Source organism: Myotis nattereri (assembly GCF_964212035.1).
Source record: "Myotis nattereri genome assembly, chromosome: 2".
Taxonomy (NCBI): Eukaryota; Metazoa; Chordata; class Mammalia; order Chiroptera; family Vespertilionidae; genus Myotis; species Myotis nattereri.
The window spans coordinates 92841076-92854567 of NC_138076.1; the positions used below are offsets into that span (position 1 = coordinate 92841076).

Genomic DNA, 13492 nt, shown 5'->3' on the forward strand with positions numbered 1-13492 from the left:
CCATTTTATAATCAATAACTTTTGGGTCTTGCAAGCAGATTTTTAAAAATATGTATATATACTTTTATTGATTTCAGAGAGGAAGGGAGAGGGAGAGAGAGATAGAAACATCAATGATGAGAATCACTGATTGGTTCCCTCCTGCATGCCCCATACTGGAGATCGAGCCTGAACATGTGCCCTGACTGGGAATCAAACAATGACCTCCTGGTTTATAGGTCAATTCTCAACCATTGATCCCCACTGGCTGGGCAATGTAAGCAGATTTTTAATACTCACTAATCCACATAGACACTCACAGTCTTGTCCCATCGAAAGCATTTTGTTGGCTTTTTAACCTGCAAGGTTGTATTCTTGATTCAAAGTCTTAATAGTCTAGCATCACAACCAGAAAGAATAATCACTCCAGTAGTTAATTAAATCTAAGACAGTGATAAGGAGAAAACATTAACGTTAATCATGTGTAAGAAATTAAAACAGCCGAAACCGGTTTGGCTCAGTGGATAGAGCGTCGGCCTGTGGACTGAGAGGTCCCAGGTTCGATTCCGGTCAAGGGCATGTGCCTGGGTTGCGGGCATATCCCCAGTAGGAGATGTGCAGGAGGCAGCTGATTGATGATTCTCTCTCATCGATGTTTCTAACTCTCTATCTCTCTCCCTTCCTCTCTGTAAAAAAATCAATAAAATATATTTTTTAAAAAAATTAAAACAGGCTGCTGAAATTCACATCACAGCATAGAATTTTGAGCATTTTAAAGATCTCACTACCCACTACCCAACAAAGGCTGAAAATCAGCTGAATGAGAGGAAAATTCTCTAATCTAGCACAGAATGATAATGAGAAACATGAGTTGTTATGCTGCCAGCCTCAAGGTCATTGTAAGTCAATTATTTTATGGGGTTTTGCCAATAGTGTGTATTTATAGTTAAGTACAAATCTAGCTATGTCAAGGTTACAATATTTATGAATATGAAGAGAATGTTTCAAAGACCAAAGAACTAAATATTTTTAACTGCAGGATCAAAAGGAGTTGCTTTTTGCTCCTTATTGTGTACAAGTCAGGACCTGGAATATTTGGGGCAGAAGAACCTGACATTCGACAAAATTCCTATTTAATGGACAACACTGTTCTCTAGACCAGTTATAGAATTTCAGATTAGACTTTGGAGGTCATCTTTTTGAAGCCCTTCATATTCCAAAAGAGGAAACTGAAGTCTAAGGATGGTAACTTTAACAAGGTCATAGTCAGACTGGAATACAGGCTTGTTGACTTACCATTGCTATTCCTTTTGGGGAAGATGCCTTTCTTTGTAGAGTGCAGGGCCCTCTTCCTGGCATCCATCAGAAGGCTCGCCCAGTGCAATAGCATGTACAAGTAATGTAGATCATCTTTGTCAATAAGAGATGTCAACCTTCCTGGATACTACAAATTCTGGAGCCCACTTAAGAAATGAGAAGCACAGAGCAGTTGAATAGAACTTATGACATGTGGTAAGAGTTTGTTACTGCACTGATACAGCAAGCACCTCAAGTGTTTTATGTTTCCACATTAAATTGTTTTTGATCCACTGAAGATTGGATCAAACAATGAATATACATTGAGCCCTTTCTATTTAAGTACTAAACTTTTTTTTCTTTTAAAGCATTATCTTACTATGATTCTAATAAATTTCTAGAAATATTGACAAGGGTCTTTCTTATGATTCAATGTTTTTATGGTTGTACAATGTATGGGGATCTTCCCTAAAGTCTGTGTATAGTTAGCTCAGTTGTACTACAAAAGTTACACACACAAAAAATGAACCTAGTTATTCAAGTTTAAGATATTTTTATTTCATTTCTTATTTAATTTTGTTCTCCAATCTACTCTCAGTGGTAAGCTTACTTGGCAGATTGATACTGAAGAAAAACCACCCACAGTAATTTTTTGGGGGGAAAAAACACTATTTTTTTTTAGGTCATATGATATTTGCTGATACAATAGTGGGGATAAATGGCATTAAGGCAACCACTTTCCCTTTTCCAACTCCTCTCTTAATCAATAGCAAGTACTTTGCAAAATGGAAGAATGGATCTGTAAGCAAGTAAAAACTCTGGAAAAGAACAATGTACTGAACTATAAAAACCCTTGACTTCAATGCCTTAAACATCACTTCCTAAACCTTTAGCTGACTAATGCAGACCAGAAGAAATAAATTATCATCTTTTTCATGTAATTACATTTCCTGAAAGGTCATTTTTTATGTGGTAATATTCTTATTCAAAATATAAACATAAGAATGCCATTAAAGAAACAAATTATAGACAGAAAATATAATGTGTATAATGTTATTTTCAGAATAAAACTGAGTAGTAAGAAAGCAGAATTGTGGAGATGAAGGCTGATCAACATGAAATTACTCTGAACATTATCACATTCAAATCTACATATACAAAAGCCTAAAAGACCATTACGACCAGATGACTGGAAGACCAGATGATTGGCCGGTAGCTATGATGTGCACTAACCACCAGGGGGCAGACGATCAACACAGGAGCTGCCCCCTGGTGGTCAGTGCACTCCCACAGCCAACCTCCCACATCTGGCCAACTTCCCACAGTCCCTCCCCCGTGCCGGCCAGCCCCAATCAGCCTGATCAAGACTGGGTAAGATGGCCCCAATTGGCCCCAATTGCTGGCCAGGCCGAGGGGATCCCCTAGTGCACGAATTTGTGCACTGGGCCTCTACTATCCTATCTAATAATAGACAAACATGGTAATTAACCATACTCCGACACGCTTCCCATTGGCTAATCAGGGTGATATGCAAATTAACTGCCAACCAAGATGGCGGCCGGCAGCCAGGCAGCTGAAGCGAACAGGAGGCTTGCATGCTCCAGTAAAGGAGGAAGCCAAGGTCCCCCGCCTGCCACTGCTGGGCTCTCAGCTTGCACTCTAAGAAATAATGTTGCAATTATAGAAGTTAAACAAACCCCATGCTTTCAGCCAGCCGGCCGAGCTGGAGTTGCAACAGTGTTACAATTATAGAACCCAAACAAACCCAGATCCCTGCTTTCAGCAGCTAAGGTCTCAGAGCTGGAGCTGACTGAGCCTCAGAGCTAAAGCTGGCTCTCAGTTCTAGTGACAGCCATAGAAGGTAAATAAATCCCAGAAAAAAGAAAAAAGAAAAAAAGGAGAGGTTGGGAGCTTCAGTCACCCGCCAGCCTGAAAACGGCCCTCAGCCCCTCACCCAAACTGGCCAGGCACCCCAGTGGGGATGCCAACCCTGAAGGGGGTGTGACCAGCTGCAAACAGCCATCATCCCCTCATCCAGGGTGGCCAGGCACCCAAGCGGGACCCCCCATCCTGATCCAGGACACCCTTCAGGGCAAACCAGCCTGCCCCCACCCCTGCACCAGGCCTCTATCCTATATAGTAAAAGGGTAATACGCCTCCCAGCACCGGGATCAGCAGAGCCGCAAGGACTCCCGGCACCGGGATCAGCGGAGCAGCTAGACCTCCTAGCACCAGGATCAGCTGAGCAGTGAAGCCTCACTGCCCCAGTGTCAAGCGGAGCCGTGAGGCCTCCCAGCACTGGGATCAGAGGAGCCGCGAGGCCTCCTGGCCCCTGGAGCAGCATGACAGGGGGCAGCACACAAACCCCCTGATCACCTTGCGGCTCTGTGTGACAGGGGGCAGGCCCACAACCTCCCTATCCGCCCTGCTCTGTTCCTGACAGGGGAAGGCGCACCAACCCCCTGATCGGCCCTGCTCTGTGTGTGACAGGGTGCAGCGCCCCAACCTCCCCATGGGCCCTGCTCTGTGTGTGAAGGGGTGGAGCCACAACCTCCCCATGGGCCCTTCCCTGAGTGTGACAGGGGGGAGTGCCCCAACCCCCTGATCAGCCCTGCTCTGTGGGTGACAGGGGCGGTGTCCCAACCCCCTGATCCGCCCTGCTCTGTGTGTGACAGGGTACGGAGCTCCAACCCCCCTGATGGGACCTGCTCTGTGTGTGACAGGGGGCAGCCCCCAACCCCCTGATTGGCCCTGCTCTGTGCATGACAGGGGGTGGCACCACAACCTCCCCATCGACCCTGCCTTGAGTGTGACAGAGGGTGCCGCCTCTCCCCCCCCCCCCCCCCCGCAATTGGCCCTACCCTGAGCTTGACTACGGGTGGCATCGCAATCTCCCGATCCACCCTGCTCTGTGCATGACAGGGGGTAGCACCCCAACTCCCCAATCGGCCCTTCTCTGAGCCCGACCAGTGGCTGCACCTAGGGATTGGGCCTGCCCTCTGCCACCCGGGAGCAGGCCTAAGCCAGCAGGTCGTTATCTCCCGAGTGGTCCCAGACTGTGAGAGGGCACAAGTGGGGCTGAGGGACACCCCCCCACCAGTGCACAAATTTTTGTGCACCAGGCCTCTAGTAAATATAATAAAAGGAAATAAAGTTATTGATATGTAGTAATGTTTCCTTACATGAAAAGGGGCTATACTTTGAATATTTCAATTTTTAAGAATTATAGTATTTTAAAATATGGGCTGTGAAATTATAGAACCATATTAATTTGACAAATTTAACATGGATAGTTTATTATGATAAACAAAAGTATTTAAACTCCCTAGGCCAGTGGTGGGCAAACTGCGGCTCACAAGCCACATGCGGCTCTTTGACCCCTTGAGTGTGGCCATGAAGTTTCAATCTCACTGTACGTGCGTGCCCACATGTGGTATTTTGTGGAAGAGCCACACTCAAGGGGCCACAGTTTGCCAACCACTGCCCTAGGCTTTCAGTACCTAAACCACTTTAGTCAGATATGACTTATACTTTTTCTCTTCTGAAGATGGAATAACAAAGAGTACTCTCAGATATCACACAATCCTATATAATAGAGAGGTAATATGCAAATTAACCTTCACACCCTCACAAGATGGCTGCCTATCACCAGGCCAGCAGGGGGATTAGTGAGGGACGACCAAACAACTAAACAGCAGGCTACATGCGGCGACCAGGCCAGCAGGGGGTCTATGAGGGGCCACCAGGCCAGCGGGAGGGGGGCAGTTGGGGATGACCAGGCCATTAGGGGTCAGTAAGAGGCAACCAGGCTGGCGGGGGAGGAGTTAGGGGTGACTAAGCCAGCAGGGGGTGCACTTGGGGGCGATTAGGCTAGCAGGAGTGGCAGTGAGGGGCAACTAGGCTGGCAGGGGGGGGCAGTTAGGAGTGAACAGACTGGCAGGGAAGGGGCAATTGGGGTTGACCTGGCCAGCACTCAGAGAGAGTGAGGGGAGATCAGGCTGGCAGTGGGGGGTGGGGGGGGGGCGGGGAAGCAGTTAGGGAGACCAGGCAGGCAGGAGGTGAGTAATTAGGAGCCAGCAGGCCAGAATTGTGAGAGGGATGTCCGACTGCAGGTTTAGACCAGGATAGGGCCTAAACCAGCAGTTGGACATCCCCCAAGGGGTCCCGGATTGGAGAGGGTGCAGGCTGGGCTAAGGGGATACCCCCCCATGCACGAATTTTGTGCACTGGACCTCTAGTCTCTCTCTATATAAAAGTCCAGTGACCAAACAGCAGAATGACCAGAACAACCTGTCGACCAGTCGCTATGATGTGCACTGACCACCAGGGGGCATATGCTCAACACAGGAGCCTCCCCCTTATGGTCAGTGCACTCCCACAGTAGGAGTGTTGCTTGGCTGACCGGGATGAACAGTGCTCCCATAGCGGGAGCAGCCACTCAGAAGGCAGGTCCACAGCCTCTCAGCTGACTGGGATGAGCAGCTGCTCCCACAGCGGGCGACCCCCACAGGCCACGCCCCCCACCACTGCACAAATCCATGCACTGGGCCTCTAGTACTTTTTATAAATAAATTTTAAAATTATGTAGCTACTGCCTGATGAAATTTACTCTGGCTCCCTCAATTCACTCAGTTTCCAGAAAAATACCTTTACTGGTAAAAAGAGCTTCTCTTTCTCCTTTTGTTCATTCTTCCTTCTTTTCTTTCCTTTTTTTACTTGGAAGATATGTCCCCTATTACCACCTACTATTCACCAGGCACTGACTAATTGTTGTGGAGCCAAAGAGCAATAATTTATAGTGTCTGTCCTTAATGAGTATGATCTGGTGAGAGAGAATAAATTGTTAATGGACAATCTCTTTCTTTAAAAGTATATTTTTTCACATTTTTTGTTGCTGCAGTAAAGATGGGGAGCAAATCACATACCAAAAAGACAATTGTCAAAGAATTCTTACACAAGTGTGTTAAAAATTACACTTTAGCCCTAGCTGTTTTGGCTCAGTGGATAGAGCATCGGCCTGCAGACTGAAGGGTCCCAGGTTCTATTCCAGTCAAAGACACATGCCCAGGTTGCAGGCTCAATCCCCATTAGGGGGCATGCAGGAGGCAGCCAATGGATGATGTTCCTCTGTCACTAATGATGTTTTCCTCTCTCTAATCCTCTCTCTTCCTCTCTCTCTAAAAAAATCAATAAAAAACATATTTTTAGAAAAGACTTATACTTTAGATTTAGTATTTTAATCTTCCACAGTTTCCAAGTGTAACAATCTTTCTTAAGCCATGCGATCAGTTTCTTTTTCTTTTTTCTTTTCTTTTCTTTTTTTTTTGTTTGTTCCAAAGATGGCCTATGGGCCTTACCAGACATGAATTTCAGGACCTGCCCAGTGAGTGGGTTTCTATAACAATCCAAGGGCACCATCTTAGATTTAAAAGTTAAGCTTATCATTTATTGATTTGTTGATGATAGCCATTCTGACAGGTGTGAGATAGCACCTCACTGTTGTTTTGATTTGCATCTCTTGGATGATTAGTGACTTTGAGCATTTTTTCATATGTCTCTTGGCCTTCTATATGTCCTCTTTCAAAAAGTGTCTATTTAGGTCCTTTGCCCATTTTCTGATTGGATTGTTTATCTTCCTTTTGTTAAGTTGCATGAGTTTTCCATAAATTTTGGAGATTAAACTGTTAATGGATGTAACATTGGCAAATACATTCTCCCATGCACTCTCTTATTATTTTATTGATGGTTTATTTTGCTGTGCAGAAGCTTTTATTTTGATGTAGTTCCATTTGTTTATTTCCTCCTTAGTTTCCATTATCCTAGGAGATGCATCAGTAAAGATATTGGAACTCCCATTTGACCCAGTAATCCCACTTCTAGGAATATATCATAAGAAATCAGAAATACCAATCAGAAAGAATATACTGTACATACCCCTATGTTCATAGCAGCACAATTTATAATAGCTAAGATTTGGAAACAGCCTAAGTGCCCATGAACAGATGAGTAGATTAAAAAACTGTGGTACATCTACACAATCGAATACTATACTGCTGTAAAAAAGAAGGAACTCTTAGCTGGGAACTGCCTATCATTCTAAAAAAATCTGTGTATTAATAAAATGCCCTTGTAAGACATATCCTAATGAAAATCAGGTCTAATTAAACTGATCGTCTTACTCAATATATTAGCTTTTTAATGCTGCCATTAAAAAATAGCACAAATTTAGTGGCTTGAAATAACATATCTCAGTTCCCTGTATTCAAGACATCAGAAGTCCAAAGTCAGTTTCATCGGGCAAAAGTCCAGGTGTCCACGGGGCTGATTTGGCCTGGAGGATCTAGGAGAGAATTATTTTCCTTGCATTTCTAGCTTCTCACATTGTTTCAACTTCTTGTTACTACTGTCATCATATTTCCTAACTCTTCCTTTGACTTTCTTACTCCCTCTTATAAGGACCATTGTAATATTAAAGGCCTGCTGGATCTCCCATTATGATACATCTTATGCTAAGCACAACTACAAAGTCCCTTTTGCTATATAAGGTAACATTCACCTATTCCAAGGACTAGGATATAGTTACTTTTGTGGGGCCATTATTCAGCTTACTGCACTCAGCCAGACATCAACTCAATTGAGGAAAATATTCTGATTTCTGATTCACTCACAGATGTGGCCTAGAAACAAGACTGAAATGTGGATACTAAGATGAGCTACTGCTCACTCTGCTAAACTTTTTTTCACTGCTCAATATGGGGGTTTTGTAACTGGGTAGACAGAGACATAGACTCTGGTTATTTGTTTTGACACTTCCTGCTAAGTAATGTCTCTAACTGTAGTGTAGTTTGGTTTACACTCTTACCCCACTAAAGCTTTTGATGCTTGCTCCTAACCAATTTTCTCTTACCTATCATGTTGGTAATTGATATCTAGTGGTACTGGCATTCAACTCAAGAGAGCTCCCCTGGGGTTCCGGAACAGTTTGCTACACGCGCTGCAGCGGAACACCTGGCTCCCCTTGTGGATCTGTATAAACGTGACCTGCGGGGTGCTCCTGCTTTCCCGGGCTCTGCTCCCTTGGCGACTCTGCTGGGTTTTTACCTGGGAATCACGCGCTGCCTTTCTAATGCGTGAACTATGCCTGCGTGAGCTATGCCTGCGCAAGCTTTTCCGGGGTAGAGTTTTCCGGAGGGAGGCGTGGCTTGTGGCGAGACCCCTGTCTGCTGGGGACTTGGGGCTTTCATGCTGCTGCTTCTCTGAGAGGGCTTCCTCCTGGGCCAGCCCCAACTTCCAGGGCCCCCCGCTGCGGGGCCTCCCCTGAGGTAGAGGATTGGGCCTCAGCCCCCGAGAGCTCTTCCACTTTCAGGTCGGGGGCTGGTTCTGCCTCAGGAAGAGCTGACTTTGGGGGTAACTGCTCCCCTTCCAGTGTAGTCTCCCAGCCCACGGAGACCAGGTGTCGGAAGGTCTCCAGCATCACGTCATGGTACTCGGTCCTCTGCATGGGGTCCAGCAGCTCCCACTCGTCCCTGTTGAAGTCCAGGGCCACGTCCAGGAAGGTCACTGGCTCCTCTGGCAGGACCTCTGCTGGGCAGGTGGTCTCCTTCTCCTCCTCCTCCTGCTGAGCTGGGGTCTCCGGAGGACAGGTGGAGCCCGGGGCAGGCAGAGCTTTCTCCTCCGATGCCCAGGTCACATCCTCCACCAGGGCCACCGCCTGCTGGCAGTCCTGCGGGTGCTGAGACTCCACCCACACCCGGAGCTTCGCTGGCAGCGCGCCCAGGAACTGCTCCAGCACCAGCGCCTCCAGCATCTGCTCCTTGGAGTGCGCCTCGGGCCGCAGCCACTGGCGGCACAGCTCCTGGAGCTGGGCCTGGGCTTCTGGGGGCCCTGCCACCTCCTCAAAGCGGAACCCCCGGAACCGCTGTCGTGCGGCCTCGGGGTCGGCGGGGTGGCTGCCCGGCGGTGGCGTGGGCTCCCCGAGGCCCTCAGGGCTCAGGCCCTCCTCTCCAGAGTAGAGGGCCCAGATGTGGGCGTTCTGGGAGCGCGCTGCCTCCTCGTTTAGGGAGAGGACCTCCACCACCTCGATCTGCGTCAGCGGCGCCCCGGCGGGAAGGAGGTCCAACGGAGGGTCCGGTGAAGGGTCCCGCGGAGTCTCAGGACGCCCTGAAAAGGTGTCTTGAGGAACTCCTCTCTCCACCAACCAGAGCTCTTCCTCCTCCTCTAACCGAGACACCACCTCTGACTTGGAAAGCTGATATTCCACGGAGGCCAGGTTCCTGTAGTTCTCCAGCACCACCTGTCTGTACAGGGATTTCTGCTCAGGGTCCAGCAGTTCCCACTCTTCTGGGTCAAAACCCAGGCTCACATCTTCAAAAGCCACCAGTCTATGCAACCAGGCCATCGGAAGCCCGGAGGCCTTGCCTTCCTCTCCTACGCGGCTGGCGGGAAAGGGCCGAGTCCCGGACGTAGTTTATTTTATTGTTTAAAGTATTATATATAGTACTAGGGGCCAGGTGCACGAAATTCGTGCACTGGGTGGTGGTGGTGGGGGGTGTCCCTCAGCCCAGCCTGCCCCCTCTCACATACTGGGAGCCCTCAGGCGTTGACCCCCATCACCCTCCAATCACAGGATCGGCCCCTTGCCCAGGCCTGACACCTCTGCCCACGTCCGGGTCTGCCAGCGGGATCAGTCCCAGGGGACTGCCGGCACTCAGGCCCCCAATTGGGGTCGTGACTGCGGGAGGACATCGCAGCCGCCCCGCCGGCCTGCCTCCGGGCGGGATCAGGTCCCGGCACTCACGCCCTCAACCGGCTCTCGTGGGTTGAGGGCGTGAGTGCGGGCGGACGCCACAGCCACCCCGCCGGCTCGCATCCAGGTCTGCCTGCTGGATCGGGTCTCCGGCGACTGCTGGCACTCACACCCCCAACCCACTCTCGGATGGCGTTGTACCATCCTGCCTGCAATATGTAATTTAGCCGCCATCTTTGTTGGCTGTTAACTGCCATCTTAGTTGGCAGTTAATTTGCATATCTTGCTGATTAGCCAATGAAAAGGGTATCGGTCGGACGCCAATTACCATTTTTCTCTTTTATTAGTGTAGATTATATATGTCTCCTTTTTCCCCCATTGGACTCCCTGCCCCTGGCCACTCCACCCCCCAGAACATGCCCTCACTCCCCTAGTGTCTGTGTCCATTGGTTATGCTTATATGCATGCATACAAGTCCTTTGGTTGATCTCTCACCCCCACCTCCACACCCCTCCCCTGCCTTCCCACTGACAGTTTGTTCCATGCTGCTTTATCTCTGTATCTATTTTTGTTCATCAGTTTATAATGATCATTATATTCCACAAATGAGTGACATCATGTGATATTTATCTTTCTCTGACTGGCTTATTTTGCTTAGCATAATGCTCTCCAGTTCCATCCATGCTGTGGCAAATGGTAGTTTCTCCTTTTTTATAGTGGCTTAGTATTCCATTGTGTAGATGTACCACAGTTTTTTAATCCACTCATATGCTGATGGGCACTTAGACTGTTTACAAATCTTAGCTTTGTAAATTGTGCTGCTATGAACATAGGGGTGCATATATCCTTTCTGAATGGTGTTTCTGTTTTCTGGGAATATATTCCTAGAAGCAGGATCACTGGGTCAAATAGGAGTTCCATTTTTAGTTTGTTGAGGAAACTCCATACTGTTCTCCACAGTGGCTGCACTAGTCTGCATTCCCACCAACAGTGCACGAGGGTTCCTATTTCTCTGCATCCTCACCAGCATTTGTCATTTGTTGATTTGTTGATGATAGCCATTCTGACAGGTGTGAGATGGTAACTCATTGTTGTTTTGATTTGCATCTCTCGGATGATTAGCGATTTAGAGTATGTTATCATACCATGTCTTCTTTATCCAAACATCTCTCATGGACATCTTGGTCGATCCCATATCTTGAGTATTGTAAATAATGATCCAATGAACATAGAGATGCATGTCTTATTAAATTAGTGTTTTGAATTTCTTCAAATAGATACACAGAAGTGGATTTGCTTAGTCAAAAGGTATTTTTAGTTTTTTGAGGAATTTTAATACTGTTTTTCATAGTGGTTGCACCAATATGCAATCACACAAACAGTGCATGAGAGTTCTCTTTTCTCTACATCCTCACCAACACTTGTTTGTGGATTTATTGATGATAGCCATTCTGACAGGTGTGAGGTGATATTGCATTGTGATTTTTAATTTTCATTTCTCTAGATGTTGAGCATCTTCTCATATGTCTATTGGCCATCTGTATGTCTTCTTTGGAGAAATTTTTATTCAGGTCCTCTGCCCATTTTTTTAAATGAGATTATCTTTTTAGTGTTAAGTTGCATGAGTTCCTAATGTATTTTGGAAATTAACCCATTATCAGATGTATCATTGGTAAATATCTTCTTCAAATCAGTAGATTGTCTTTTTATTTTCTTGATGGTTCCCTTTGCTGTACAAAATTTTGCAGTTTGATATAGTCCCATTAGTTTATTTTTCTTTTGTTTTTCTTGCTTGAGGAGACATATACATAGAGAGAGAGCAATGTCAGAGACTTTACTGTTTGTATTTTTTTCTAGGAATTTTATGGTTTAGGGGCTTACATTTAAGTCTTTAATCCATTTTTAGTTTATTCTTGTATATAATATGAGAAAGTGGTCTGGCTTCATTTTTTTGCATGTATCTTTTCATTTTATTCAGCACCATATATTAAAGAGAGTGTCTTTATACCATTGTGAATTCTTGTCTCCTTTGTCACAGATGAATTGATCTTATAGTTGTGGGTTTATTTCTGGGCTTTCTATTTTGTTCCCTGTTTTAATGCCAGTACCATACTATTCTTATTACTATAGTCTTATAGTATCTATACATATGAAAGCCTAAGTGACCGGCCAACCCACCAACTGGCCAACTGGCCAACCGGCCAGTAGCTATGATGTGCACTGACCACCAGGGGGCAGACGCTCAATGCAGGAGCGGAAACCATAGGCATGGAATCATGGAACAGTCTGATGAATCTCAGAGAGAAGTGGGGAAGGGGGAGGACGGGAAGAGATTAATCAAAGATCTTATATGCATACCAGTGGGATCCCTTGGCCTGGCCTATGGGGATTGAGCCAAAACCAGATCTCTGACATCCCCCAAGGGGTCCCGGATTGCGAGAGGGCACAGGCCAGGCCTAGGGACTCTATTGGTGCACAAATCCGTGCACCGGACCTCTAATACTTTAATATTAGGTAACATGTTACTTCTAACTTTGTTCTTCTTTCTCAAGATATCCTTAGTTATTTGGGATCTTTTGTGGTTCCACATAAATTTTAGAATTATTTGTTGTAGCGCTGTGAAAAATGCCATTGGTATTTTATAGGTATTGTACTGAATCTATAGATTGCTTTAAGTAGTATGAAAATTTTAATGATGTTAATTCTTTCTATTCATAAACATAGTATATGTTTACATTTATTTGTATATTTTTCAATTTCTTCTTTCACTGTCATAATTTTGTAAGTAGAGGTCTTTTATCTCTTTGGTTAAATTTATTCCTAGGTATTTTATTTTAATGCAATTATAAATGGCATAGTTTTATTAAATTTCTCTTTTTGATACTTTGTTATTGGTATATAAAAATACAACTGATTTCTGAATATTAATGTTGTATCCTGCTACTTTACTAAATTCATTTATTAGTTATAATAATTTTTGGTGGACCCTTAGCATTCTCTATGTCATCTTCAAATAATGACAGTTTACTTCTTTCTTTTCAATTTGGGTATCTTTTCTTTCTTTTTCTTGTGTGATTGCTGTGACTAGGGCTTTCAGTACTATGTTGAATAAAAGTGGTAAGAGTGCACATCCTTGTCTTATTTCTAATCTTAAGGAAAAAATGTTAACTTCTTGTTAATGAGTATGATATTAACTGTGAGTTTATTATATATGGTCTTTATTATGTTGAGGTATGTTCCATCTATTGCCACTTACCTGTAGAGTTTTTATCATAAATTAGAGGCCCAATGCATGAAATTTGTGTACAAATAGGCCATCTTTCCCTTGGCTGCTGGCACCAGGTTCCCTCTGGCACCCAGGACCCAGGCTTCCCTTGCAGAAGGAGGCTCCACCCACCTGCCACAGCCCTCCAGTCGGTGGCCTGGGCCTCCTTCTGCGGGTCAATCATGGGGCGATGGTCAGGTCCCCGA

At 45.7% G+C, this 13492-nt stretch overlaps 1 protein-coding gene across 1 annotated transcript; it reads right to left on the minus strand.

Annotated features, from left to right (window-relative positions):
* Nucleotides 1-8515: 8515 nt before the first annotated feature.
* LOC308513778 (neurotrophin receptor-interacting factor homolog) lies at nucleotides 8516-11261 on the minus strand (the record flags this gene model as incomplete). Its single annotated transcript, XM_081083912.1, has 2 exons — nucleotides 8516-9710; nucleotides 11167-11261. 2 exons carry the CDS (start codon nucleotides 11259-11261, stop codon nucleotides 8516-8518), a joined length of 1290 nt encoding a protein of 429 aa, XP_080940038.1.
* Nucleotides 11262-13492: the final 2231 nt, after the last annotated feature.